The following is a 27,494-nucleotide window of genomic DNA, read 5'->3' as shown; positions in this document are numbered from 1 at the left end:
ACGTGGTAGCGACAGCTGAAATGCGCTAACAAAGTTGAACCTCATTGTTTTGAAACAAGTTTAATTAAATGACACACCGCACGCCGACTTTAACAGCGTCATTAGTAAAAAATCATAATTTCTACGAAATTTTGAAAGTTTCCTATGTCGACTGACGACCACCTTGGTGGAGTGGCATGCATACCGGTTTTCATAGTGTCGCCTTCTCTGAGGTCCCAGGTTGAATCTCCGGCCGAGTCAATGTAGAAAATTAACGTTTTTATATTGTCTCGAGTGAGTGTGTGTTTTCGGAATAAAATGGCATCAATGATGGCAATATGATATTCTGACGTTAGCTGATGTCACTTTTTACGAAAACATGCTGCCACGTTTTCTATCACTTTTATCATTTTTGAACTGTGTTGACGCCGGCGTGAGTATGGTGTGTTTGATCCACCATAAAAAAATTAAATTAAAAAAACCCAAATTCGTTACGTTGGCACACGTACACCTCAGCAGAACACGTAATGAATTAATAACTTTTTTATAAAAAAAAAACCAACCTCATAAGTTCGTAGAAACACATTTATTTGTCATTATTGAAATCGGCTACCGGAGAGTGCGCGAAACCGGATCTTCAAATTTAAATGGGAACAATACTGAGGTACCCCTTTCTAACAAAAAAAAGAATCCTCAAAATCGGTTCCCAAATCCGAGTAAATCGAGTAACATACGTACAAGAAAATACAGTTCAATTGAGAATCGTTTAAAATGATCATAATAACGTGTGTCCTGGTAACATTTTCTTAATATATGAACCTCAAAGATTGCAGAAACGATTTCAAGTAGAAAATTTAATCATATTTCTATTGATAATACACCTGATCCATTAGGCCTCCCAAGAGACTGCCATTACCGTAGGAGCTCGTAACAATTACGCGTCACACGTTACTTCGGTCAAGGAGTGTGCGCAGGAACTTTTCAATTTAGTTCCACCCTCAACGTTCCTCCTTCGGTCGACTGGAAGGTTCGGGACACTTCATCCTTATGTCATTGATATACCACCCATTCGCACTAAGCTGTTTGCTTTCTCCTTTCTGATGCGATGGCAAAGTACAATTTGGGGCTATACTGAATGCCCTAGAGCTAGAGTGTATATAAGGCATCATCATCTTATACATATCTAGTTGTGACAGTTGCGACAAAAATGGTTAGATACGGACGGTTGCGCAGGTTGGGAATTTATGTGAGGCTACTACAAGATAGACTAAACAATATTCCTTTGGTGAAATACAGTAAGTGGTGATAGAGAAAGACGAAGGGCGCTGCTTAGCAACGGGACCGAGGCACAATTTTATTGCTTCTGTTTACTTGCGGTACGTTTCAACCAGGTTTCTAAATTATCAAGACTATTACTATATATATATATTTATTTTCTTTGGTAATTATCCGAGCCGACTCATAGTTTCGTTTCTTAAATTTTTGACTATAAATAACAGTGAGAAAACTAAATAAACACGGAAGAAAATTCTTTAAGAAAACTAATTAGTTTGTGACTTTTTTTAGTATGACATATCGTCGGAGATAGACAGTGCAAATCCGCGTATTAAGTAACAGTAGAGCTCCTTGTGAAAGAGTTCGTCCAGGGAAGTATTGCCACCTTACCTATTTCTGCCGCCAAGCAGTAATGTCAGCCAGCATTACTGTGTTCCGGTTTTGAAGGATAAGGGTGCTGGCGAAATTGCAGGCACATGGGACTGGTCAACTTATGTCTGAGGGTGACGGGGGCAGTGGCAGCGCACTGCAACTGTTTTACGGATAGGTGTGTCGCTTACCACCAGGCGCACGACTTGTTCGTCCCGTTGCTTGGTATTATTAAAAAAAAACCTCGGCGGCGCCGGCGTACATATCTATGTAATATGAAACAGACCTTTGCTTCTGCTTTCGCAACTGTGGAAGTTCCGCAAGCTTTTTCAAATTTGCTTCCGTTTCTGCTTCCGAAATGTTTATAACGGAACTTAAATCCGACACTTACAGCGTTCGTGATAGATAAGGCCGATAGCTTGGCGGTAGGGCGGTGTTTTGTTTTAGCAGTTGTGTATTGTGTTAAGTACAATTATGAAACTAAAAACAAGCTCTGCATGGAACTATTGCGTTGAAAAATTTATAGTATTTACACTTGCGTTTCTGTTTCCGTTATAACTCTTCTGCATCATTAGTACGCAACAATTATTCATTCATTCGGTGAAGGCAACAGCCGCTTTTCAGCCGCAGGTCGAATCCAGTCGGATCGTAGTAACTTTCTTGTGATTGTCCGATCTTTGTATCAATAATGTGAATGTTTTTAACTCGTCGATTATGAAAATTGACATTGAACGTTCCTAGAAACATGTAATCTTAACCACAGTCGACCTTGAATGAGCTCAAGAAGCAACAACTATTTTTGTTAAGAACTAATACTACCCTCCTAATCAAAATTGACATAATCAACATTTTTAGCGAAATTCAGTTATTAACATATCTGGAATTAGCGAAACCAGATCTGCAACCCCCTCTAATCTGCTTTTTTATATATTTTATTTAGTTTCAGATTTATTGTTAAGCAAAATTAGTATAATTGACATTTTTTACTAGCAAAAAACATTAGGTGCCAATGTTTCGAAAGATACCGAAATGCATATGCGTTAGTTATTACAAAGGAGGCGGTCGAGCTATAGAGATAAAAAGCTTATTGATAAAAAACTAGTTGAAGCAAAACCAGCAGCATATAAAAATTGACATTGTTCAAGCCGAGATCGCTCGACACAAATATTTTGATGAAACAACCCGGTGGGAATTCAGCAGCTGCGAGGTAGCGATAGCAGAAATGCGCTAACAGAGTTAAACCTCATTGTTTTTAAACCAAGTTTAATTAAATTACACATCGCACACCGGCTTCAACAGTGTCGCAAGTCAAAAATTACAATTTGTTTCGTCTTATTACAGACGCTCTGAATGTAAGCTAGTGTCGCTTTTGACAAAAACATAGCCGTCACGTTTTTTACTTACCGTGTTTGTAATTTTAGAGCTGTGTTGAAGCAGGTGTGCAACACATCCGTATTTCACTGAAAATACAATGTTGAGAGTCCATGCAACTTCTAATGGCTTTGGTTGATTCCACACAACAGTATTGAATCAATTACTTTGGATATAATGTAAAATTGAGGACATATTATACTCATACACGGTGTAAACACGATTCCCAAAAATTGTCACGATGGAAAAAAAAACGCAAACTTACTTCGAGATTTTACAAGAAAACCGCCCCGTATAGAATAGGTACTTTACATATAACAATGATTTTTTTATATTAACAGACCTAAAGAGAACAAGTATAATATACGATATACATTAAATAAGGGAAAATTTGAATTTAAGCTGAGGTATTATCGACCTTTAAAATAAATAAGATGTTATTACGTGTCCTGGGCGTGTTCACGGAGCTCGAGAACTCGACTATGCTCGGTCACTGGTCGCGATTGCACGCAGTTACTAACACGCCACTGTGATTCCCCCATAGGCCATAAATCAAAAAAAATCATTGGCTTATCCCGGTTAGATCAACTCACTAAGTTAGTAACTAGTTAACAAGCTTCCAAAAACTATAAATATCAATGTAATTAGGTCACGTTATCATTCACTTTTGTGCATCGGAAGTGAGCGCATCGCGAGACTAATTATCACCACGTGTGAGTCATCGAAACTTAATCACTTTGTTTTTGAGTGTCACTATTCCAAATCAAGTGTTTACGTGTTGTGAAAGCATGGAGATCCAAGAGCATGGTATGTACTTTTATTATCAATTTTTTTAAATTTTTTTTATGCATATTTTTTTTTATATAATTTTTTTATTGAAGGCAGTTTTTTGGTGAAAATTTTTGGCATAACTTAATTTCCTTTAGACCTACAACTTTTGGCTGCGCTGAGCTGCACCTGAGGTATATGGTTTTTGAATAAGGAGTATGTCCTTATTAAGAGCTATAAGTTTCATTTGCATCTTGCTGCCTCTTCTTGGCTTAAAGGGGTGTCAAAGTATGCATGTCCATAGTATTGAATTTTTAATTTTTTTTTAAGTTCAGCTTTCATATTGTTTTAGGTACATTTTTCAAATGTTCTGTATCGAGGATGACAATTTTTGATATTTGGCACTCTAAAGTGGGTAATCCAAATGAAAAAATGCAACACGTCCTGAGCACTTTGACCGAAACATCATCCCTTTCTGACGACATCGAAAATATTGATTTAGAGACTTTAAGCCTTAAAATTAAGAATATTTGTAAACGAATTTCCCACTACTGGGCAAAGTCGAATCGTACTAGATCTAAATTCTTAGAAAAATATTCAGATTGGCTGCATGTCGTTGAAAATATTGATGTACAGCGAACTGAGTTACGTGTATCTCAGAGCTTTGACGAAGTTAAACCATCAACTTCTTCATCGCATGGCCGTCCGAGAATTAACTTTGACGACACCAGTAAACGTACAAAAAGGAGAAGATTGGCTAGTTTGTCTAACCACGACCCTTCTCTTGTACAGTCATTGCTCAATGCGTCCGATAGCTTGTCTTGTCCTGAAATCGATTCTAGCGAAGTTTCATCGCTCATTGTTGAAGCTCAGTTAACTCGACATCAATATATATTAGTAAAGAAATTTATAGACAATAAGTTTTCAAAAACCATTTTCCCATCTTACCAAAGTGTCGTGGAATCTAAAAAACACTGTTATCCTTCAGATATTACTGTTACAGAATCATCCGCCGAAGTCGAACTTCAAAGTTTATTAGATCATACTGCCAATCGGATTCTCAAGTCTCAAAAAGATGTTTTGGATAGTGTACCTAATGAGTCTCTAGATAAGATATCTTTGATAGGGAAATGGGGTTTCGATGGCAGTACAGGGCATTCAGAATATAAACAGTGTTTTTCTGACTCCACTCTTGAAGACAGTAGCCTGTTTGTTACTTCGTATGTGCCACTTCAGCTTGTTTTGACAACAGATAACAAAGAAAATTCAGTAGTTTTGTGGAAAAATCCTCGTCCTTCATCAACTCGATACTGTCGTCCTATACGCCTCCGATATTTGAAGGAATCGACTGCAGTGTCAGTTGAGGAAGAAGCTCATTTTAAAGATAAAATAAGGAACTTGCAGCCTACTGTTTTCAAGGAAGAAGATCGCGAATATCGCATTACTCATTGTTTGCAACTTACTATGGTAGATGGTAAAGTGTGTAATGCACTTAGTGGTGTTTCTTCATCAAAATGTTTTATTTGTAACGCCTTGCCCAGTGAAATGAACAAAATTGACGAATGTTTAAATAAGGAAGTCGATGAGAGTAAATATGAATTTGGTTTATCGCCTCTTCACGCGTTAATACGTTTTTTTGAATATTTTGTTCATGTCGCGTACAAGTTAGATGTTAGGAAATGGCAAGCTAGGTCCGCTAATGACAAAATGCTTGTTGCTGCAAAAAAATCATATGTTCAGACTCAATTTAGAGAAAGATTAGGGCTTATAGTGGATAAGCCTAAAAGTGGCGGAAGCGGAACATCAAACGATGGTAATACAGCCAGGCGGTTTTTCTCGAATTCAGAAATTTCCGCTGAAATTACTGGGATCAAGAAGGATCTCCTAGATCGTTGCTGGATCATCCTTCAATGTTTAAATTCGGGATATAATATTAATAAGACGAACTTCGAAGAGTTCGCTTTAGAGACGGCTCGGCAGTTAGTTGCCGAGTATCCGTGGTATAACATGCCTGCTTCCGTTCACAAAGTTCTAATTCATGGTGCTAATGTTATAGATTACGGTTTGTTGTCAATCGGAGAGTTGTCTGAAGAAGCAGCTGAAGCGACTAACAAATACATCAAGTCTTTTAGAAAAAATCATACGCGTAAAATGAGTCGCATTGTGACCAACACAGATTTAGTAAATAGGCTGCTTCTTCATTCAGATCCCTTCATAACAGGTCTACGAAAGTTACCTGTTAAAAAAAAAGGTGTACTGTCAAAAGCTGTATTAGACTTGTTATGTATTTAAAGTTAATATTGTTGAGATTTAATGTATTTTGGTATAATTTGTGTTTTGTTTGTATTTTGTAAAATGAACTTTTTTATGTATTTTTATTGTTTTAATTTATTCATTTGTGGTTATTGTTAATACAAATAATCATTATTTACACAGTTTTACCATTAAAAGTCGCAGTATAAAATGTTTTAGATACATCGTCTAAAAACAAAATTACTGCGAGACATTTTTACACCTAAATATTGTCAAATATTTTTTAAAATGTATAATTTTATTAATTTACGTTTACCTAATCATATTTTAACGTAATAAAATAAAAAAAAAATAATAATTTCGGAGTTACGTATTTATGACCGCCTTAGTATGGAGCGTGAATCACCGTGGCACGCGGACAAAAATTCTGAAATAAATTATTATTAATTAAATTTTTATTCAATTGATATTCAATTATTTTTTGTGAAATTACTCCACTAGTTTGTTATAATTATTAATACAAAGATCCAACACTCAGAAAAAATTCCTTCGATCTGGTCGGATCACGGTATCGGCACGGTATGCAAGAAGACGTCGGTTCGTATCCGACCGGATCGAAGGAATTTTTTCTGAGTGTTCGATCTTTGTATTAATAATTATAATAAATTATTATTATTATTATCTATTTTAGACTCGCGTCTCCATAGCCTCAAAGATAAACTTTAAATCTTTAAACGGGAGAGGCGGCATTCTCCGGAAATGGCACTTATCATTGGGACTCAGGTTCAAGAACCGGCGAGCAATACGTGTCGTATCGAGCAGGATCGCCTTCTGCATTTGTGCAGAAAGCGGCACGCCACAGAAACCCAACCGCTTCAAGTTATTAGCGAGGCTTACTAGAATTAACCCATATGCGGACAAAACAATTAGGATTATTGCATTGGAGGCCACACCCGGTGCTCTGAATCTAACAAGCACGATAATTATTGCCGTAATATTAATTAATTAATTTAATCATGGGATTGAATCCGTTAAGAATCCTGAAAAACTAACTTTATTGAAGTCAATGTTTTTCAGTGTAGTGAAATAAATAAAAAATTAAATAAAAATTCATTTATTACGATCTGACACTGTTCTAGGCTGCAACGTGTATATATTTATTGGTATGTATAAGTTTATTTCGGTATATTTATGTATACTAAATATATAAGTAGGTATACTATGTCGTTATTTATTATTTGATAAAATATAATGTTAATTTTTATTTATCTATACAATTCAATTATTGCTATTGGCACACTACGTATCCCGCTCTGGTTAGATTTCCTATATCTCAAAGGTTATTTGGCAGAAATCGCTCTTAGCGATAAGGCCACCTTTGCCCATATTAGTTTTAAGCTGTCTATGTACTGTTTTTGTTCTTGTGTGTGAGCAATAAAGTGTGTATCTATTTTTTTATAGATATATCACAAACCTACACCTCAATATACACCAGAAAACAGTGGATAAAAAGGGACGAAGATTCAGCATTGCTGATTTTCAATCTTCACCTAGTTATAGCTATACAGTCGCTGCACCAGACCGGCAAGCGGAGTGTATACTACACCAAGTAATCATAGATAGAGGCTGTCTATGTTACACTTTATGTCAAAGGTATATAAATGAAAAAAAAAAATGAAATTAAAAAATAACCCAGCACTAGGGAAACCTTGCATCACGGGTGCCATGGACACACGCATAGACAACCACAACTTAGGTGGAGGAAGGAATCGAACCCAGAACCTCTGCGTGGTAGACCAGCATGGTAACAATATCAACCACGTACACAGTAAATTACAAACTGCCTAATTGTAGTTCTACCATTCTTAAAATGTACACCGAATCATTGACTCAGTACAGACCCGTCGACCCGTCTGGAGTTCCGTATCCTGTGGCTACCCGTTTACGCATTATGGCATTAATAATGATAACATTAATTTGTCTGTCATTACATCGTCGATGACATCATTAACAATGATCTTGCCCAGATTTCAAAGACGAAGAATGAGGGCTTGCATAAAAGGATTGATGAAGCAAGCAAGCTCTGTCAAGGTCGTGCATAGTGGTGATAGAAACCCTAATGGGAATTCGGATTACATGGCCACAGGTTATGTGTAAAATATTAATAACTTTGCAGAACTATACTAACATCATAAACAACAACTTTTGTTGTTGACACAATGACCGATGCCTTAAACTGGCATGTCCATAAGCTACACATGGCGAATTCTAAATCGTATAAGACTAAGAGTCGTATTCTAGAACTCAACTCAATGCTCAAGTCAGGATTGCACTGGAAACACAAGCTCTGGAAATACGACCCTAATGGCAGGGACTTGAGTATGATTTCGAGTGCTTTAAACCATACTCAAATCCTGACTAGAGCATTGAGTAGAGTTCTAGAATACGACCCCTAGATTCTGAATCTATTCCTCGATTTTCATTTAAAACAGCGGATTTTTGTATATTTGATAATAAAAAAACTGCTTTTTCTAACCCATAACTGTTTAATAAATCGAACAAAGTTACAGAATTACATTCCTTATATATTATAGGGAAAAAATACCCAGCTCCGCTTCAGCAACCACCTGCGCAGTATCCCGAAGCTCTTCCGCCTAGTTGTGATCGCTCCGAAAATTTTTCCTTAAAAACTCTTAAAAGCTCTTTAAGTACAATTTACTGCGATTTGTCACCTTTCGTAGGTCAACTAAAGCCTCCCTACGAATCTCATATTAAATATATGGGAGCGTTTAATGTTAACGTTTTGGATATTTCTAGTTTTATTTAAATAAAGTTATTGTTGTCTATTTACTTATTAGGTAGCGTACTTTCGATATCAGTTTAAAGCTTTGTGATATCTCTTGTATTTATGGAATAATTGCCTGGGCACCCTTAACCATTACATCTAGTATTTATTTGACAATAAATAGTTACAAACTCTTGGAACAAAGCTTAAATATTAGTAAATAATTATATATAATATAATATTTATAAAGCAGTCCGTGCGTGCCTCAGTCAACATTCCTGGCGCATTACAGCAGCTCAATAGCATTCTGAGCAAATCATTGTAAGATTTTCTTAACTTTTTTAAATTAGAACAAACGACCATTAACTTTAATGCTCCATTATGTTAAATACTGCCACAAGTTTTGCTTTGATTAAATAAACCATGCAGTCACATAACATTTTCTTTAACTCCCTGCAATTTGTCGAATAATTTGGTGCATTTAGTCACAGGCTACGCTATCCCAAGTGACCCACCGCACCGTATCGCATCGTCGCTCTCTTCACAAAATGCCATATCTGACATTTTTGTCGTAACTTCTTAGTTAAGGGGCGATACTACCTCAGCTCGAATTAATTTTTTTGCAATTTCATTTTACTTGGGTCGAGCACCAGAGACACTGGCTTTATTTCTTTCACACACACACACACACACACACACGCAGGCACGCACGCGCGCGCGCGCGCGCGCACACACACACACACACACACACACACACACACACACACACACACACGTGAATACAGCGCTTTTCTTGTAAAATTTCCAGGTAAGTTTGTATCGGTTTTCTAGCGTGAAAATGTTTAGGAGTCGTGTTTTCACACCGTACAGTAATCAGTTGTATATCATCAATTTTAGTATATATTTTTTCCAAACCGATTGATTCAAATTTTCTTAGTTATTCGGAATCAACTAAAGCCATTTGAGGTTGTATAGACTCTTACACGTACGATCTTTCTAAGATTTTAAAAGCGAACATTCTCGACTAATCGTCGTATTTATACCGTTTTTATCCATGTAACTCATTGATAGAACGAATTTGATAGATATAGATCAATATGTGATGTGTTAAACCGAAAAAACGTTACCCTGAATTTGCCTAATGTTATTTAGGGCGGACAAGAACGACACGATATCTGTTTTGCGGAACGCCTTCTCTGTCTAGAGGATTTATCTCCGGCTGCAACTAAGCTCATATCGTATCCAAGTAAGACGTAATAAGCTTTCAAAGGTGGTTGTCCACTAATCGTCGTGTGGTTTCTTTTATTTAATGATACGAACGAGATTGATACGTTCCCAAGATACAATGGTTCCACAGTTCTATCGGTTCTCGTTGCAATAAAAATGTAACGAGTGATCAATTTAAAAACAAGTGAAAAATGGTGATCTGTTGTGAGACAAACTAGTTTTTTCGTTGTTTGCAGCGGAGCGGTGAAAAGGCAGTACAGCTATTTTTAAATATTGCAACAAAATGCATCTACCAAAAGAATTATCAACGCCTTTAATTAAGCCCATTAATTCAAGAACTACAACGACAGTAACGTAGACAAACAGACGACGTATTTCTGCATACAGTGTACAGGAATGCTAAAACGTAGCTACCGTATAAAATATTTTACGTAAATGAAGGCTCTATCCGTACAGGAGCTTGGCTGCGCGAAGAATAGTCCGTTTAAGTTTTTACGAGCGACTTTCAACCGATTGTCCGACCTCACGCGAGCTCTGTTTGTCAATCGCTTCTGGGGTTTATGTGCCGATATAACTAAAGTTATAATGTAAATAATTAAATTCTTGAGTACTCCATTTATTTATATTTATTTACCAATTAACCAGTGCTACATTAACCCCATTTATAAGAGGTTAATACAAAAAGGAATGTCTTCCCAAAATACCGTATCTGAAATTTTTGTCGTATGCGAGACGTAACTAAGTTTTCAAAAGTGGTTCGTCGTATATTACTTTTTTTAATGAATAAAACGAGCCCAAGATACAAAATGTGTTTTTTTTTCATAATACCAAGTGACGGGACGAACAAGTCGTGCGTCTGGTGGTAAGTGACACGCCTATCTATAACAGTTGTACTGCCACTCAGAGCTTTAAATCGCAAAGATCTTATGGACATTGCCATGTGCCTTGTAATTTCACTATCACCCTTACCCTTCTAAACCGGCACGCGGTAATGCTCACTTTACTGCTTGGCGGCAGAAATAAGTAAGGTGGCAGTTCTACCCTGGACGAACGCTTTCACATGAAGCTCTACTGCTACAAAAGTTTCAGACTATAGATACAAAACGTTGAATCGAAAGTACGTAGTTTGCTACGAGTAGTTACGACCCTTAGCCAATAGAGGAACGAGATGACGTCATGCGAATTATGGTCGCGCAAGTGACGTCATATTTTTTCCATGTGTACCCATTTGGCTGGCACTATGACAAATTTCTATTTTATATGAAAAACTTTCGTACGGTTTTTTATAATATTTCTTTTGTAAGTTTCCCAACAATGTTAATTTGCAAATTATGTTATTTATTTATTTATATACTCACGCCCTTAGATTCCCATTGGAGTAGGCAGAGATTATCGATCGCCTCTTAGCACGATCCTTACAAACCTCTCTTGCTTCACTTACATTCATCAATCTTTTTATAAATGCCCTCTTATTCTTCTCACTACGCAATCCAGCCTTTTTTAAGAGCACTCTCAATTTGATCTGAGAATGTTTTTAGAGGCCGTCCTTTCTAATGACGCCTTTCACGTTAGTTCTATATATTTCTTTCGTTAAGCTACATTCATTCATCCGCTTCATGGTCCCAAAGCATCTCAGCATACCCTTTTCTATTTTTGTCACTACATCCGCTTTGAAACCACGGATCACGGTATTCTTTACTCTGTCACGCAGCCGCACACCACATATTCTTCTCAGTGATGACAGTTCAACTGCATTCGCTCTACTCTCATGCTTGTTCTGCCAACCCAACACACACTCCCATACATTAGCGTCGAATTTTGTTACTTTATTATTAATGGTGCGTTCTATGAAAACCATAAACTGCTGAAGCTTTTACCTTTTATTCTATCCAGTTTTAAGCCATAGTTGTCATATTGATTGGGTATTGTGTTGAATACTAAAGTCAAGAGAAAAGGTCCTTGTATTGTGGACAACGTCTGCCCATCTAAGGTCTTATTTAAGGTCAAATCCGTAATACCTCCTTATCTGTGGAGTTTGCTGTATTGATATGGAGGTAAACAGATTTTAGAGTGTCTCTGTGTAGTGAATCCATGTTTCGTTATAAGTGTAAAAAAGGTTTTCCAAGCCAAATCACCCAGAATATTATGGGCACAATCAAATTTGAAATATAACATTTTGATATTAAGTTTCACTATTGTCCAGCTTAGTAAATAACCAAATAATAAAACCCAATTGAGCTCTTTCATTGTTTTTACTAGTTTGTTCTAAATTTACTTATAAAATGATAACGTTTGCGTTAGGTTCATATTCAACAGGTAAGTAATTCGTTTATGCTTAGTTAAATGCAGTTCCCCACAAAAGTATCGTTTACCTTAATAAACCATTCTTTTATGGGGAACTGCTTACGTTTTTATAATAAGATTCCGGAGCATATATTAAGATTATCTTTACTTAAGTTTAAAACTTACATTGAAAGTATTTTAGTTTGCAAAGTCGTATTACGTTTTTTTTTAATAAGTTATACGGACATTTGTATCATAAAACAACATTCATCATCAACCAGTTGTTATCCACTGCTGCTTGATAAGGATTAAGTCTGAAAATAACAATGTTAAAATTTAATAAGGCTTTGTTAAAGAAAACCATGTCATAAATGAAACCAACGGCGATCGCTGGTAGATAAAACTACGGTCTATTCATCATATACCATTATAAATAGCGATAGTTAAAACACGCCAGTAAAAGCTTATCCGTTATATTTTGACACTGTAATTACTGCATTGAGTTTTAAATACACCGACAAACAGACTAAGCCTAGTTTAATTATTTTGTTCAGTATAACGACTCCCAACTCTAGTATTACGAAAAAGTCGAGGTATAATATTGAGTACTTGGGTTTTCACGATTGTTACACTACGAAATGATTTTTTTCGGATGTAAATCGCTTATACTTGTTTTTTCAAACAAATTAGGTCAGAACATGCAGCTGATGTCAATCACCGTCGCGTAAATAAGTCTGCAGTCTTCGAGCACGTCGTGGATACACTTACACACTCAATTAAGTTCGATAAACCCCTGTTCTTTGCAAAAAAAGTCCAATATTTACCCAGGATGCTGCGAGAGGCCATTAAAATTAAGAAATATTCTAACTTCAAGAGGGAAGATGGTTTCTCGGACTCCGTACCACCATCTTGGGATCCAGTGTTTCCTCTGATGAAAAATCCCATGCGGACATAAAGACTGCAGTACTAATTAATATGTTTTAATTTATTCTAATTACCACTATTACTTAATAATAAAACTAAATTTAGCAAAAAATTATATTGTTAAAATAAAATTATTTTGTAAAACACAAGTAGCGAAAATTGGAATATTTCTTTGGAAAATTAAAAAATAAGGTATTTAATTAATAACTTTTTTAACTATAGTGAAAAAAAGGATGGTTTGCATTAATATTAGACATAACTGGTTGATGACTTTACCATCTCAATCAGCCGTGACAATGGGACCTGCAAACCCGAAACAATGGTTTGTTTGAAAAAAACAAATATACGAGATTTAAATCCGGAAAAATAATTTCTTTAACAACAAAATAAACCTTTCTTGTGGATCCGATATTTAAATAGCAGCACCTAACACACTATCGGCAATAGAAAAATAAATTTCAACAGGTAGCAGTTTTTGTAAGGTTATTTTTTTTACCTTTTTTAGAAAAACAAGTTTACGCGATTTGGAGCCGAAAAAATAGTTTCATTTCGAGACATAATACTAATCATTATGAGATTGTTTATAGCGTTCGTTATAAATAATAATAGCTTATATCGCTAGTAGAGGTGGGCGTTTAAATGAAAAGCACTTTAAAAAGTTTGCTTTTCACAATAAGCACATAAGCACGCTATATAGATTTTAAGACTTTCGTGGTTATTCACTAAATGATTATCACTAGTATCAGGTTTCTTACCATGGTATGCGGGACAGCGCAAGAGGGTAGACAGATATGTCTGCTCATAAAGCTGTCATCTGCCGCCGTCCAGTCAACCCGTGACCATGGAGTGTGCAACCGTTCCGAAATATCGGGAAAATAAAAAAAACTCATACCGTGGTAAGAAACCTGATACTAACCTGATAATAAGCACGCTTTTTATTTTAAGCGTAAGCGTTGGTCAGTTCGATCCTCAACAATTCCATTTTTTACAACGTGTCTAAGTTTCAAGTCCCACCATTTATGTTTCCTAAACAAATTAATTAGTCAATGTGAATAATAATTCTATAAATAAAAATAAAACTCGTATTTTACAAATAAACTTACATAACTTAAAACCTTTATTGATCTACTCTTGCTTCTCCCTATCAACACAACGTTGCAAGATTTTTTTAACTTAGAAGTCTATGCCTTAAATGTTTTTCTAAACGTTTTTTTAAGCTCCAAACTAAAAAGCGTCTAAAAAGCACGCTTATTAAAAGATAAAATTACGCAGTTTTTCCCACTACTAATCGTTAGTTACCTACAAAATAACGTCAAGATTGTACGTTCAAAGTTTGGGACGATATGTTGCGTTGGCGATGCAACGACGTTGTGTTGTGACGCAGCGTTGCACTGTATATAAATCAGTAAGGCTAGCACGACTAAGCACGACTTGCGCGAGATCGACATAAAGCGCGGGATCCCTATGCGAGAATAGCAGTATCTCGCGCTTCATGTCGCTGTCGCACCCTGTTGTGCTAGCCCTACTGACCGACATGCAACACGACCGTGCGCTTCGCAAGCAACTTAGTACTCTGAAATCATGTTGTTGCGACGACACAAGTGTAGCATAGCTCGGAGGGGTGATTCTCCAAGCGCGAAACAAAAATTAACGGCTATCCACGAATGAACGTTCTGTGTTTACCATTAAGATTTATATAGTTATTAACATAGGTGTAACAAAGATGTTGAGTCTTTGTAACTAAACATTAAGAAGTTAATAGTCGCACTAATCACAAGAATAGAAATGTCCAGTAATACAGGAAATATTTTTGAAAAATTTAAGAAATTTCCACTCGCATTGTTTGTTTGTTTGTTTAGATAACTATTTAACAACAATTAATAAGTTAAGTATTGTTGAAGTATCAAAGTGGACTTATTATTTTAGATTCATTGTCTATTGTATAGTGGAAACAAACAAAAGAGCCATGAAATAACGTTAGAAACTATCATTACAGATCTCACACACGAGTGGGCAGACTGTTGTTACTTAATCTGTGGTCTCGGGTATATTAGTGACCTAGTTGTAAAGCAGTGACCCAATTTGGAGTAATTATGAATGATAACTTAATACTTCGCACTGGTCCGATCCATTGTTTTTACGCGAGGTAAAGGTGGGTACGAAAGTAAGCCTTTTAGCATTAACTTTAAGAGCTACTTTTGAGGAGGTTGCTTTTGATTATTCATTTTTTAAATGGTGGCCAGCTCGACTTGAGTTTATGAAACACGTCCGTGGAAAATATTTAATAATGGGGCTTTATTGATGACTATATGAGGTAACAATGACATAAAGGAAGATTTTCTCATACGAGAAACCAAGTGTAAAACGATTAAAATAGAAAGTTTGTGGTGTAACAAACAGTCTATATGAATTAAAGCCATTATTTTGATTCGACACGTAATATGAAAATTTTGTCATCACCGCCATCATCAACACATACGTCACACTACTTGGCACGGGTCTCCTCTAGGAAGGGTGTTTAGGCCAATGCGGGTTGGGGGTCTCCACGCGTTTTGTTATGTCATTTTTAGTTCATTATTAAGTCACAGTTAAGCCCCAAATATGTCGGCTTAACTACGATGTCGTCTGTCTTTTAACCTCTGACGCAAAAAGAGGAGTGTTATAAGTTTCAAACCTTTGTCTGTGTGTGTCTCAGAATCTTTGTCTGTGACACAGAACAATAAATATACTATTAGTTCGTGTGGCATGTATGCCAACAATTCGCGGAGTTCCGCAAAACTTGTACGTTATAACCGTATCAATTAACTCGCACAAAGCTCGAAAATCGTAGAAAAATGACTTATTTGGCTATTTTGGAGTGCAAAAATAATAGTCGCACTTGTAATATTATCTATGGTAGTATTTCGTATCATCATGCTCTTCAAATCTTATGTTATTTAATTTTAATAAATTTTCAATTTTCTGTTTCTGTCGTAATTATTTTTTGTTGCAAGAAATGAAAACTTTAATATGCGGTATAAAATAAATTTTATACCGCCGCTTCAATGTAGTCGCTTCTTTTTTGGAGAACTAAGTAAACATTCGAATTCGTCATCGTTCAGCTACTAACACCTAGATAAAATATAAATAAATATAAATAACGCACACACTCAACATAGCCCCGCACTAGGGAAACCTGTGTCGCGGGTGTCATGGACACACACATAGACAACCACAAATTACACCCAAACTCACGAGAGAAATAATTGTAGGCCATACAACTATTTCTCTCGGCCCGGGAATCGAACCTGGGACCTCTGCGTGGCAGTCCGGCATGGTAACCGTTCGGCCACGCAGGTAGTTATGATGGCCGTACATTGATTGAAGTTTCAATATAAAATCAAGACGTGGTAACTTAGAGTAAAGTTTAAATTACATATATTAACGGTCCAGAATTAGTTATTTCTTTTTAAATTTGAAATTACGACCTCATTATCAAGATTTCACAGTGTTTCATAATTATGAATATGTGAGTTTTGGCGATAACGGTTCTGATTGTAATCGAGGCTAAAACCACTTCAATTGTTTTATTTCTTCCGTGCTCTGTGATATGTTAGCTCAGATACAGAATGTCTGTGGCATCTTGGCTCCCAAACGGGTGGACTGATCTCAAAGTTTTTTTTTATTTGAAGGCTAATTTAATCGGGATGGTTTTTAGCTGTTTGACGACCATCTACCTGTTCAGTTATAATTATTATAACAAAGAACAAAACATTAGGAAAAAAGTGCCAGATGCTCTGCCAATTAAGCCACGAAACGAACCAGCAGACCTTCTGAATTGTTCTATGCGCTTGTTGCAGATCTTTCTTTTTTGTAACGACTTTTTTTGCCGTAGCGCCACCTGTGAGCTCTTTTTCATTAGTAATATCATAATATCTATATTCTTTGTCTCCTTTACAAAATTCGACATTACCCCCAGCTTCCTCATTATCTTCGTTCCCGTTTTTCTCCCTTATCCCCCAGTTCCCGCCCAAAACGTACCTGTGATACTAGATCACTATATTATCCCCAATCCAACTCGAAATCCTTCCACAACTCTTTCACGGTAAGTGCAACTCGTATGTGGAATAAACTGCCTGCTGGCATTCGTGATAGTCCATCGGTGGCATCTTTCAAACACAAATTAAAAGAGCACTACCTGTCGAACTAATATAACTAATCGGTAATACGGTATATAACTAATAATATAGCTAACCGGTAACATGATTATGAACTAGTAATTTGTTTAGATTATAATATATAGTTATATAGTCTGCTTATGTATGTATTTATGTATATAAAGTACATGTTATGTTGGCGTGAACGTCTGTCATATGTACATTATCATCATTTATATATATTATTTATTATTTATTTATTTAAACACTTTATTGTACCACAAAGTAACTTACAAATTTTCAGAAACAATTTAAATATTTGTGTACAAAGGCGAGCTTATCCCATAAAGAGATTTCTTCCAACTAACCTTTGAAAATCTGAGAGGAAAGTTGGTTTTTGGGGTGGCACTAAAAATAGATAAGTAAAGAAATGAAATATACTATACTCAATAAATACACAGATAAATTTAATAAATCAACTGTACATACGAATATAATATATATTAAGTAATGTTGATACATTAATACATACAAAGTCTATAATAAATTGAATGTACAAAATAAAACTATAAATAAATATATCAAAAGTAAATAAATATTTCAAAAGCTCTAACATGTGGAGTCTGAACAATCCCAAAACTTCAAAAGAGCACCCTTGAAAACCCGATTATATATATATATATTTTTTTTTAATATTCACATTTAAATTTTAGTTTTTTTAGTCCCGCAGACATCATTTTACACCTAGGCTAGGGTTGGCTGGAAGAGATCTTTTCTAGAGATAAGCTCACCTTTGTAAATGTCCTTTGTAACTTATGTTTCACGTGTCTTTCCTTTGTGCCGTGCCTTGTGACCCTGTCACCCTGAGTCATTAATTTGACCAGTCCCATGTGCCTGTAATTTTACCAGCACTCTTGCCCTTTAAAACCGGAATGCAGTAATGCTCACATGCTTGAAGGCAGAAATTGGTAATGTGGCAATACTTCCCTGGACGAACTCTTTCACAAGGAGCTCTACTGCTGTTAAAGTTAAAAAAATAATGTAATATAGGGCTCTCAGTTATTAAATTACTTCCACTTGCCCTATCGATTTGACATTTGGTATACTATGTAAATCCAATGATCTTACAATAATTTGGTAGGCTTAACTAGATGCTGCAACCAGGACAATCTGCAGACTATCTGACTCTTCGACTACTTACAGTAGAACTATCGTATTTGAACTCATTAAATTGACCTCAACGAGTTATTAGCTTCCAGATGCCATGAATGAATTTTTAGAGTACACGGTTTTTTTTTGTATGTATGTTAAGTCGTTTTCTGAACCGATTTAGATGATTCTTTTTTTGTTGGAAAGAGGGTACCTCGGCAGTGTTCCCATTTAAATTGGAAGAAAATATTCAACCTCTAAGGGTGGCAAACTAGAGGATGAATCCCTTTTCGCACACTTTCCGGTAATCGATTTCAACAAAACTTGGCAAATAGCTGTTTAATACGAAGTTTTGAGGTCGGCTTTTTTATTCATTATAATTTAAATTTTATATAAAGTAAAGGTATCCATGTTTGACTACGGAACCATGAAAAATGTTTGCTCCGGGGATTCTTTTGCTAAGATTTCATACAAAATAATATGTGTTTTACATCGTTCTGGATAGTGCCCACGAGTTAATTTCATTTCACTGGTAATCATAGTACATAGTTGTCAAGTAATTGGTATGATTGTTTGGTATAATATGGGTCGAGTTGGTACTACCTGGAACTTTCAACGTGCCCATTATTATTTGTATACCCTTACAATTACTACCAGTGTTCTTTTAGTTAAAAATAATTAATTTCATGAAAATAATTTTTATTTATATAATATTTAGTAGCAATAGAGCTGTTTGTAAAAGAGTTAAGTACAGCCACTATTTCTGTCGCCAAGTAGCAATGCAATAAGCATTACTGTATTCCAGTTTTGATGGGTGAAGGTGCTGGTGAAATTACAGGCGTTGTCAACTTACGTCTTTGGGTGATAAGCGCAGTGTCAATGCCGCATTGCAAATGGTACGGACAGGCGTTTCGCTGATTACCAGGCGCACGCATTGTCCCTCCCGTCACTTATGGGTATCATAAATAATTGTACCTTTTTCATTGAAACAAAAATCTACCTCAAAATTTTGCTTATCGGCTTTTTTCGATTTCCATGGGATCCCCTCATCAGATTCTGTTCTTGGTCACAATGGGACTGTTACGGACTCCTTTGTATATTTTATACTTTCTTCTGGTTTCTGGTTAACTATAAATAAATGAGATATCTTCACTTTTTTTATTACTCACTTGATACCATTAAAAAAATCTAATTCGTGTAGTTATCTTTTTGGTCTTGTGACTCTATCGTATTTATTTTCGTCTTTCGTTTGTTTTGTTTTTAAATATGAGAAGGAATGTTGAATTAAATAGTGTTAAATATTAATTTATTACAAACCAGGTCGATGAAAAAATGGAAGGCACGTGTGGACGAAGACGAGCGATAATGAATAATAAATAATATTGGGACCAAATAATTTGATGTTTGTGCGTCTGATACGACACGAAAATCTTCTAATGTTTGTAACATTAGACGACCTCCGTGTCACACTGGTTTTCATGGTGTCATCATCTCTAAGATACCGAGTTTTCTATATTGTCTCGCGTCTAATGTTTGTGGTACCATCGTTGTTTCCAATTTCCATAACACAAGTGCTTTAGTTAGAACTTACATGATGTTGTCTTATATTTATATTGAGAAGGGAAGATCGAAGGAGAGAGAGAGTCAAGGGAAGACTTAGACGAAGTTATTTAGATGAAATAAGTTGAAAAATGTATGTCGTGTTATATCGGGGACCAGGGCCATAAATTCGCAACCGTCAGTGATGCGTCCAGTGGGTCGTACAAGGTTACATTGTGCCTTGTGTACATAGCACTTAACGTAATCAAGTACATTTATAGAAAGAAATATTGTTTATTGAAGGAAAATAAACAACAAAATGGAACTGGGTAGAACATGCTAGGCTTGATGATGACAGACAGAGTAAAGCGACAACCGATGATTGATGGCCAGGAAGTGGTCACAGAAACGTGGGACATCCCGCAGCGAGATTCGATAGCGGTTATGGTAGAAATTGTGTATTTTGGTTACTTTAATGACATGGTAAACGAGATGTTAATTTCTACAGACGGAGTATGTATAAGTTACAATACGCCATTACAATTTTGTGGGTAGATAATCCCTACTTTTTAAGGCAGTTTTAAGACTATTAGAAAATTCATTCTTGCTCTTCTTCCTCCACGTCTCCTTCCACTTTTTCTTCGACCTGGTTTGTAATAAATTCATATTTATTAACACTACTTAATTCAACACTCCTACTCAGATTTTTTTACTCTTTATTTATTTAGGGACCTTCTAAGAGTTAAAAACAAAACAAACAGAAAAAAAACAAGGAAATACGATCGATTTAGAAGACGAAAAATAACTATAGGAATTTGATTTTCTTTAACGCGGTATTCTGAAGAACATATCTCATTTATTTCTAATTTTTTTTATGATACGAGACGAACAAGTCGCGTCTGGTGGTAAGCGAAACGCCTGTCTGTACCAGCTGCAGTGCGACGCTGCCATTGCACCCATCGTACCCTGAAACATAAGTTGGACAAGCTTCATGTGTCTGTAATTTCACCACCAAGCACCGTTACCCTTCAAAACCGGAACGCAGTAATGCTCAATATAATGTTTAAACCAACACTACTTCCATAAAATACAAATTAATTTATTTTAGTGAAGTAAATTATCAAACATGAGTGGTTTTGTGGTGACTAGAGTACGAAATAAAATAAAAAATATCAAAAAAAATAATCGTCGCAGTAATAATGTTTTAAATGGGTCGTTTGTCATTCTGTAGCTAAAAAAAAATGTATGCACTACTGCGAGTGTCTTACTTTGTATCACTGTTGATGACATTATAGTAGGTACTTTATTGATCCATCCCAAAATCATCAAACTAATATTTTGACTTCGAAATGCCTAGAGAACTGTACCTGAACGCAGGTTATTTTGGTGTGACTCCTACTTCTTTAGCTAAGAAACATGGAGTATTTACATATGTAGTTGCTTTCGTGATGATGATCTTAGCTCGCTACAAAAAAGGTTATTTCACCAACCACCCAGCTACCCAGGCGAGTGGTAAAGAACCCAGTACGAAATGGGCAGAATAATTCTGAGTATCTTATCTATCAGGATCATATCAGGACATAATAATTGTGTAAACAGTAACGGTATATTAATTTTATTAATACAACTTTGGTCGACTTTATAAAATCAGGTAACAACTATCCTGCAATTTTTATTGCAATCATATTTTTTTTAAACTGAGTTAACTAATCAGTTTTTCTCACATAAATTTCTCGCAACACTCAACTTTTTCAAACAGCACGGTTGCCTACCATGACGTTCGTTTTACTCGATTTGAAAGTGAGTGGCGATTCGAAATACCAGGCGTATAGATTCTTTAAGAGGTTGAGTTATAAACGGCACTCGACTTGTGAGTTGCGACTCACGCTCTTTTGACACCAAGAACCGTTGGCGTTGCTAAGCTAGCTAAATCTATTGGGAATAATTCGCCTCTTCCACAACTCTGAGCCCCTGGTACTTAGCGTATTGCGCTACCTGTTTGTCGTCTTTAAAATCGTATCCGTAAAAGATTGGATGGAGTAGTTTGTTGGAACTTGACGGAATTGGTTGGAACTTAAAGGCGTGTTTGTTACAATATAAATTACATAATTTTTAGATCTTTTCGCGTGTTCCGTATACATCGCGCCCAGTGGGGTGTTTCTATTTAATATTCTAAGAGTTGCACGCAATAACACAATACATCATGAAAAAAAAAGAAATAACTACATAGTTTATTCGCAAAAAATGGAAAAGGTTAATTTCGCAAAATATTTGCATTTACGTACGTAGGTCGTTATCATTCGTTTTCGAAAATTTTCATATACCTAATGTTTAATTGTAGACCTATGTGTGTGTCATTTACATACGGAATAAGCCTTTAAAATATATATTTGGTGATTTAATTGAAAATCTGGATACTTAGAAGGAACTGAAATTTGGATACTTAGAATAAACCACGGTTTAAGAAGTTTTCAGTTATTCGGCTGCCTTATTCGTCTATGTACGTTTTTAAAAGCAAATTTACGTGGATGAATTTTATAAACCTTATTTTCTCGCAGGTGACTTGGAGTGGCGGCGGCGGCGCGGTGAGGACGCGGGCAGGCCATGCGGGGCGGGGCGGCGGGGCGCGCCCGCTGTCGCCCGCCCTCTGACCTACACTCAGGTATGCTGCCCTGGTACTTATATTTTAAATGCACAACGTAATACCAGAAAAAAATACAAATTCGTTCAAAATTTATTTATACGCGGGCGGGTCATTTTTTTTATTATGACGTACCGGTAAACAAGTTTCATACTATTGTCATTTTTTAACTTAAAAATATAAAATAGTTCTCTCATAATACAAACAAATTTGTGATGAAATTTAAATAATAAAATTACTTTAACTTTTTACGTAAAATGTTTGCCCGTCACAACATTCACGAATAAACATTTATTACGCATTGTTCTAAAATCTTTCAGACGACGTTAACGTTTAGTGACGCATTAAATTACCCGAAAGTAATTTTTAAATGTAGTTGTTACCCTGCCTTGCATGCTAAATACGAGTATTACATATAAAAAAGCGGAATAACTAAGAAAACAAATTATTACTGTGTTGTTTAACTTCGGTCGCATTTTGTGAAAACGGCAAATTTACATAAATAGCGTTTTTATTCCTGTTGTGATATATATTTAGTAGTAGTATGATATTTTTGGAAGCTTTTTTACAACTACAAAAAATTTGCACTTCATCTAGTTTTTGGAACTAACTGAAACTAACTACAAACTAACTCAAATCGAAAAGTCACATCTATGTTACGTCTGAGAGCCTTGTATTTATTACAGGTCAGGCAAACAGGGTTTTTCTCAAACAATGCCAATATGTTTACAAAAGTAATGAGTATTTAATTTAGTTAACATAAATTTTACGTACTCCTATATTGGTCATGTTATTTTTACTGGACACTTGAACATCGTTTGAATTTGCAGGTGGCTGGCTTCTGTATTAGCTTTGTCACTGAAATATGCTAAAATAACATTTTCATTTTCAACTTTACTTACTGTATATTTTCTATTATATTTTTCTTTTTTTAGCTGGAAATAAACAATGGCTAAATTGCCCGCACTCGAACTCATTAAAATAAATTTATTTTTTAATTAAAAACAACAGAGATTAGTGTATCGTAATATACACAATGTATTCGCTTTCCCGCCTTTTAGTATTATTTTATTTTTATCCATCATAATCATAATCATCCTTTTAAAAATGGAATTAAAAAAACGCACGCACTACGCTGAAAAACCGAGCGGGTGACTCGGCCGAATGGAATTTTTCTTTAGCTAGGTAGGTACTGCGATGTTGTCGACAAAGGTTAAATATTTAAAAGTTTATCGTATGTAGCGGTAATTAATTATAAAAAAAACTGATGATTATCTATTTGCCAAGTTTTATTGATATCGAAAAGTGCACGAAGCCGGACTTGTCCCCTAGTTTACCACTCTTAGAGGTGGAATATTTCCTTCAAATTTAAATGGGACCACTACTGAGGTGACCTTCTGGTGATGAAAGAGACTCAGTTTTTTAAGGCGTTTCATAACGACTCTACTCCATTTTACAGGACTCGACTCTAAAATTAAGACTGGGGGTTCGCGTTATACTAAAGACTCAAAAGACTTGAACGACTTGAAAGACTGAAACGACTCGAGTTGTTTGCAAAGGACTTATACCTATTTTATGTCTGATTAAACCCGAAGTTGATAAATAAAAATGACGTAAGAGTATGTAGTAAATAACCACGTTTATTTACTTATAATAAAAATCGTAAAATAAATACCTTGTGGGTAGAAATAAAATCACGTCATAAGGCAGTCGCGACTTCCGAGGCTATGAGGCGCCAGTCGTTTCAGTCGTTTTAGTCCTATAAGTCTTTAAAGCTTCCTGAGGTTAAAATACTTCGACTCGAATTAGTCTTCAGTTTTAGTCTTATGACTCACGACTTGAGGGACTAGTCGTGAGGCGTTAAAAATTTGTCGAGGTTTTTAAAAGGGCCTTAAAAGGCTGAGTACCCTCTTTCCAACAAAAAATTGTCATCAAAATCGATTCACAAATGCCGCCGGAGTTATCGCGTAACTTACATAAAAAAACGGTCTAATTGAGACCCTCCTCTTTTTTTAAAGTCGTTTAAAAATGGACTTTCCTGCACATTTTTCGATGTTAGACAAGACAAAAAAATACTGGCTTAAATCCTTTAGAAGTACTGTTAGCCTTAAGAAGTAGACTAACTAAAGATATAGAAGCTATTCAAAAGTGTCGGTTAAATAAATAATAAGCCTTTTGCATAATAATAATTGCAATAGTGCAATTATTATGTAAATAATAGTAATAAAAATGAGTGCATTTTTTCTGAACAGGTGTCGCCCGGTTCCCTCTCTACTCGTTGTTCCCGCAGGGCGGAAGCCGCCCCACCATCCATAAAGGTTAGTATTTACATACCATGTACAATCTAGCGCATATTATTACGGTTAATGCTTTAAAAAACACTTTTTACACAATATATAATTGTCAAAGTGCGCAATTATTAAGAAAAAAAACTGCCAAATACACGTGCCAAAACAGCAGCAGGTACATTCAAAATTTTTATTCGAAAATTATATTGTACGTCCACTTGAAAGTGTTCAAATTTGCATTTTACAAGGTGGTAGTTTTTGTAACTTACTATGTTACCATTCCCGGCAAGTTCTTTTTATTGTTAATAAAAATAGCTAAAATAGAGAATTAGCTGCAATAAGTAAGGAAATGTTGCAAAAACATTTCAGATCTCACGCGTTTATTTAGTTACGCTGTCAACCTCATACGGCATTTAACATGTTTAGATACGCGTCTCATGACAAATTAACATAGAAAACTCAACCACTAGAACAGGAATATCATTTATTTTATTTAAATACGATTCAGTTAACAAACTGACACGATCTGCAATATCTATGATGCAAATCGGTAGATATGAATTTTTTAATTCAAAATTTTTTTCGGACTCGTGATTTCTTTTAGTAGAATTTGAAAAATTGAGATTCTGTAGTCGGATTTTTAACTAAAATAACAAACTGATAGATACTAATGTCGTTTTGAAAATAATGGTGTCATGATTGTTGAATTTTGAAGACGATGGCCGGTTTGCTCTCGATTTTCGGTACAAATAATTTAGGAAATACACCCAGAGGATGCCATTGTTCTTATACTAAAAGTACACGGCATTCCCTATTTGACATCAGGTAGTTAATTGGTGTGTTTGTTAAAAAAAAAACTTCAAAATAGTGATGTAACATTTATTTATTTATAATAGTTTTTGCGAATAATACAAAGATCGAACATACATAAAGAACATTCTTTCGATCCTACTTTTTTATACTATCATGTGATGGAGCGTTAAATCGCAAAGGTCTGAAGGGCACTGCCACTGCGCCTGTCACCCTGAGACGTAAATTGACAAGTTTCATGTGCCCGTATTTTCACCAGCACCTTTACCTGTCAAAATCGGAACGCAATAATGGTCACATTACTGCTTGGCAGCAGAAATAGGTAAGCTGGCAGTACTTCTGCTACTAACTCGTATGGACACGAACCAGCGTCTGTTTGCCAAACCGGACCTACAGTCCAGTCAAGAAATTTGTCTTTGTGTTTGTTCAATCTTTGTATCAATAATAATAGTGATGTATTAGTTCAGTTTTCAATGAACTCACAGTGAAAGAGTCAGTAAAAAGGAAACGTTAAAGATTTTCGATTATCTTACCTATATCTGCCGACAAGCAGTAATGTGAGCATTACTGCAATCCGGTTTTGACGGGTTAGGTTAGGTTAGGTTAGGTTAGACCTTTGCGATTTAAAGCTCTGAGTGGTACTGCAACTGTTATGGACAGGCGTGTAGTTTACCATCAGGCGCACGACTTGTTACTTCCGTCACTTGATATTATTTATAAAAAAAATATTAATGTAACAAATGAAAACAATATTCCATTTCCACTTAGTCTCTTCATACTTCTATTATTTTTCTGTCAATAAATCTTTACTTTTTGAACTACTGAGTGAGTCAGTACAGTCAATCCTTCTATACAATTAATTTTCAAAAAGCAACGCACTAAACAATTAAAACTCCGACAGATGATGTTTTCGACAACATCTTTGTGAAAATCGTAGCAATCTCCTCAATTACTTCGGCTCGTCTTCTCATATTGTCAAATTAATATCTGTGTTTGTAATCTCACTTTCCCTTTTTTAAATTCTTATGTAAACATTTAACACTTGTCATAATGACACTGTATATACAAGTATTAACTCTACATTCTAGATTAAGCCCTTAAATTGTATCTCAATCATATTTCACTGAATGTAAATTGTTTTGCACACCAATAAAAAAAATAGTAAGAAGAGTCAGTTTATTTTTGGCAGTGACACATAAGTACTATTTATCGATAAGGACATTACCTAAACCACCTGATATTACTACTGCATTGTACGTAGCATCTTATTCTCTCTATGCCAATTAGTATAGTTTGCAGACGTCGTAATAACGCGTGCACAGTGTCTGTCGTTTCCCTTAAATTATCCTTTTTTAAGTTTTCGTTTTCTGATTTAGCTCAGTTGTTATACTTCCTTTAATGCTTACTGTATTTAAAGATTGACTTATATATATGAACTAGGTGTATGATAAAAAAGTGTTACTTTAAAATATATTCCTGCATTTGACTGTACTTTTAGAATTTACATATTAATAAATGGTTGAATTTTTAACCGCCAGCGCAAAAAGGAGGATTGTTTTAATGTAAGTTTGCGTTAACGTTTTGTATGTAATTTGTCTATAAATGTGTATATGTGTAGATAGTAACGTGAAATAGTAGTTATTTGTTAGTAATAATGGCGTCTGTTAATTATTCATTTATGTCTAGTTATTGCCTTA

The 27,494-nt window shown here is 35.4% G+C and overlaps 1 protein-coding gene across 5 annotated transcripts in view; it reads left to right on the top strand.

Annotated features, from left to right (window-relative positions):
- The first annotated feature begins 22,662 nt into the window (after positions 1–22,662).
- LOC113233881 (protein winged eye) overlaps positions 22,663–27,494 on the top strand; it is a 55,523-nt gene continuing 50,691 nt past the window's right edge. For 4 of the 5 annotated variants that reach the window (XM_026469106.1, XM_026469107.1, XM_026469108.1 and 1 more), the window contains exons 1-2: positions 22,663–22,720; positions 24,952–25,017. In XM_026469106.1, the coding sequence (XP_026324891.1) occupies positions 22,663–22,720; positions 24,952–25,017 (124 nt within the window). Of the gene's footprint in view, positions 22,721–24,950; positions 25,018–27,335; positions 27,360–27,494 lie in introns of those variants that run through there. The other variant, XM_026469109.1, reaches the window with a different exon arrangement.

The sequence above is a fragment of the Hyposmocoma kahamanoa genome, unplaced genomic scaffold (assembly GCF_003589595.1).
Source record: "Hyposmocoma kahamanoa isolate Upper Pololo Valley unplaced genomic scaffold, ASM358959v1 80, whole genome shotgun sequence".
NCBI classification, from domain to species: Eukaryota; Metazoa; Arthropoda; class Insecta; order Lepidoptera; family Cosmopterigidae; genus Hyposmocoma; species Hyposmocoma kahamanoa.
Note: the sequence above shows the minus strand (reverse complement) of the source record. Positions and strands in the feature narration are given on the sequence as shown.